We start from the raw sequence: 3582 nt of genomic DNA, 5'->3' as shown, positions 1-3582 counted from the left end.
AGGTGGCGCTGGACGGCGACGAGGTTTGTTTCTGTTTACCTTTAAAGTCGCGAGACCTCAACTTGGCCGTGGTGCGCCACGCGGTTGTTCTAATCGCTATTTATCTATTTACATGTAAAGTACAAGGTCATTGATTTGGTCACGGATGAGAATTTAGTAGCTTGAGACGAAATGCTACTTATGGGCGCGCCAATCCATTAGGAGAGTGGGCGAGCTCAGTAGAGAAGTTTTTGATGAGTTGACTAAGATCAGAAAAAAACCCATATGTAGCTTAAATTATTTCCTGCCTTCCATTTAAAGAGAAGTCTTAGTTAAACAAAATTAGTTGTGCTCTCATAATCATATTCTACTTTTCCAGAGCGTTAGTTTGCAAAAAATTGTTTTCATTTTTTTTTGCTTTCGCATTTCGCTTTTTTAATTTCGCATAATTTTATAGGAGTGTACATGAATTATTCATCAATGAGTTGCGAGGTGCGCTCATAATTTCACATTTTCACTTACAATTTGTAATTATAATACACTATCTGTATTATGAATATTTATATGTATTTTAAACACATACGTATTTGTAATAACTCTCTGTAGTTTTATTCATCATCTGTATGTTAATTATCTTTATTTCTAATAACCATGTGTGGTCACTTGTGACAGAAGTAGGAGACTACGGCTCCGTCCCTGGCCAGATCTCCGTACTCTCCTCCCCCACCAACATCCCCGACCCTGCCGCTGTTCACCAGCATCGTCCCGAGGACCTACACATTAAAGTGAGTCCGCTCACAGTCACGAAATCTGGATTACATTCATACTTTTCCATCTGTGCTCCTAGAAGTACAAGTTTGCTTGAAAATTGTCAGTGATATCCTTCATTAAATTGTTTTCCAGTTGGAAAAATATCTTATTTTTGTATAAGAAACGATGTATTTTAACCAGCGTTTGTGATTTTATTTTAATTAACTATATAATAAATGTACGCTGCAGTCGCTGATGCACACGGAGCTACCAGCGCGCGCAGTGTCGCGGGAAGCGTCGCTGACGCAGAAGCTGGAGACGGCGCTGGGGTCTGTGTCGCCGCTGCTCAGGGAGATCATGGTCGACTTCGCGCCCTTCCTCTCCAAGACTCTTGTCGGCTCTCATGGCCAGGAGCTGCTGCTTGAGGGTGCGGTGGTCTTCATAACTATATACTCGTATTTAAATTCTTGTTATTAAATATTCGTATTCGTATTCTTGTCATCAAATATTCGTATTCATATTATTGTTATCAAATACTCGTATTTGAATTCTTGTTATCAGATATTCGTATTCATATTCCTGCTATTAAATACAAATTCATGTTATCAAAGACTCTGAATGCTCGGCAAGTGAAACCCTTAACCACTAGCACGAGTCACTCACTGTAACTAACAGCTGTTGTATTTGTGTTAGGCCTGACAACGTTCAAGCAGAGCCAGAGCGTCGTGGAGCTCGTGATGTTGCTGTGCTCGCAGGAGTGGCAGAACTCACTGCAGAAACACGCCGGGCTCGCCTTCATTGAGCTCATCAACGAGGGAAGGTGCGTGAGGGTGCCGACACTCGCATGTCTTGTTGCTTACGCGCTCTTGTCGGGACTATTCGATGCTTGATACATGTTCTTGATGGGTATTGCGCGGTGTCTTTATCGTATTATTCAGGGGATTATTGCAGTTCATTGCGGTCAGTTAGTGAGGTAGTTATTGCAGGTCATTGCAGTTTGTTGTCTTCAATGTGGTCAATTATAGAGGTAGTAATTGCTGGTCATTGCGGTCAATTATTGAGGAGGTTATTACAGGTCATTTCAGGTTATAATTATGTTGGCTGTAAATTATCGAGGTAATGATTGCAGGTTATTGCTGGTATTGTCATAATGACTGTTACTTATTGATGTAATTATTGCAGGTTATTGTCACACGCAATGAAGGACCACATCGTGCGGGTTGCCAACGAGGCTGAGTTCATCCTGAACAGGATGAGGGCAGACGACGTTCTCAAGCACGCCGAGTTCGAGGTGAGGCAGGCTGCAGGGTTCTGCTTATATGGGATGTTTACACGTATCCCTTATCAGTATCCTATCAGGCTTGTCGCTCTTGCGGAATTTTTTTTTTTCATGGTCCTAATATCAGGTTGACTGTGGATAAATTTGAGCGTATATTGGATAAATTTTAGCGTATATAACTGTTATAAATTTGAGAGTATCAGACTGAGATAATAGTTAAGTTTCTTTGTTAAGAATTACTAATCTAATCAAAGTACAAAAATAATTTATTGTAAATTATGTTTGAAGCCAATTACTCTTTGCAAAAACCTCACTGGAATGTATTTGTATCTTTGTATTTCAACAATTAATCGAGGAAATGTTAAAATTAAAAATTAATTGATGAAATGTTAAAATTTCTAATGAACTGGACTATTCAGTCGTTTTGATTAAAGACGGCGTTGAATATCTTTTAGCTTGCTATTCTAGCCAATAATTCTTGCTGTACGCTAATGTATAAATCTGAACCTTTCCTAGATTTTGAATTGCTTATAATAAAACAACAATAATAATAAGTATATAATAAATGCATTATCAAAATAATTGTAATATTATTCTGAATGCACCAAACTATTCCCTTGCAGCTTATAATAAAATAATAATAATAATATGTTAGATGCGTAATCAAAGTAATTGTAATAATATCACACTACTGAATGCACTAACCAACTGCCTCGCAGCTGATAATAAAATAATAATAGTATAATGAAAGCGTAATCAAAGTAATTATAATAATATTATAATAAAGAACGCACCAATCAATTGCCTGGCAGCTTATAATATAATAAAATAATAATAGTATAATAAATGCGTTATCAAAGTAAATGTACTAATNGACGAAATGCTACTTATGGGCGCGCCAATCCATTAGGAGAGTGGGCGAGCTCAGTAGAGAAGTTTTTGATGAGTTGACTAAGATCAGAAAAAAACCCATATGTAGCTTAAATTATTTCCTGCCTTCCATTTAAAGAGAAGTCTTAGTTAAACAAAATTAGTTGTGCTCTCATAATCATATTCTACTTTTCCAGAGCGTTAGTTTGCAAAAAATTGTTTTCATTTTTTTTTGCTTTCGCATTTCGCTTTTTTAATTTCGCATAATTTTATAGGAGTGTACATGAATTATTCATCAATGAGTTGCGAGGTGCGCTCATAATTTCACATTTTCACTTACAAATTGTTGTTATAATACACTATCTGTATTATGAATATTTATATGTATTTTAAACACATACGTATTTGTAATAACTCTCTGTAATTTTATTCATCATCTGTATGTTAATTATCTTTATTTCTAATAACCATGTGTGGTCACTTGTGACAGAAGTAGGAGACTACGGCTCCGTCCCTGGCCAGATCTCCGTACTCTCCTCCCCCACCAACATCCCCGACCCTGCCGCTGTTCACCAGCATCGTCCCGAGGACCTACACATTAAAGTGAGTCCGCTCACAGTCACGAAATCTGGATTACATTCATACTTTTCCATCTGTGCTCCTAGAAGTACAAGTTTGCTTGAAAATTGTCAGTGATATCCTTC

The 3582-nt window shown here is 37.5% G+C and overlaps 1 protein-coding gene across 1 annotated transcript; it reads left to right on the top strand.

Annotated features, from left to right (window-relative positions):
- Positions 1–602: 602 nt before the first annotated feature.
- LOC108679799 (neurobeachin-like) lies at positions 603–3481 on the top strand (the record flags this gene model as incomplete). The annotated part of the gene is made up of 6 exons (XM_018168526.1): positions 603–764; positions 979–1156; positions 1423–1549; positions 1912–2020; positions 3076–3082; positions 3369–3481. Coding segments are annotated over exons 1-6 (696 nt in total), but the record flags the coding sequence as incomplete, so codon positions are not given.
- Between the last annotated feature and the right edge of the window lie 101 nt (positions 3482–3582).

Source organism: Hyalella azteca, unplaced genomic scaffold (assembly GCF_000764305.2).
Source record: "Hyalella azteca isolate HAZT.00-mixed unplaced genomic scaffold, Hazt_2.0.2 contig858, whole genome shotgun sequence".
NCBI lineage: Eukaryota > Metazoa > Arthropoda > Malacostraca > Amphipoda > Hyalellidae > Hyalella > Hyalella azteca.
Note: the sequence above shows the minus strand (reverse complement) of the source record. Positions and strands in the feature narration are given on the sequence as shown.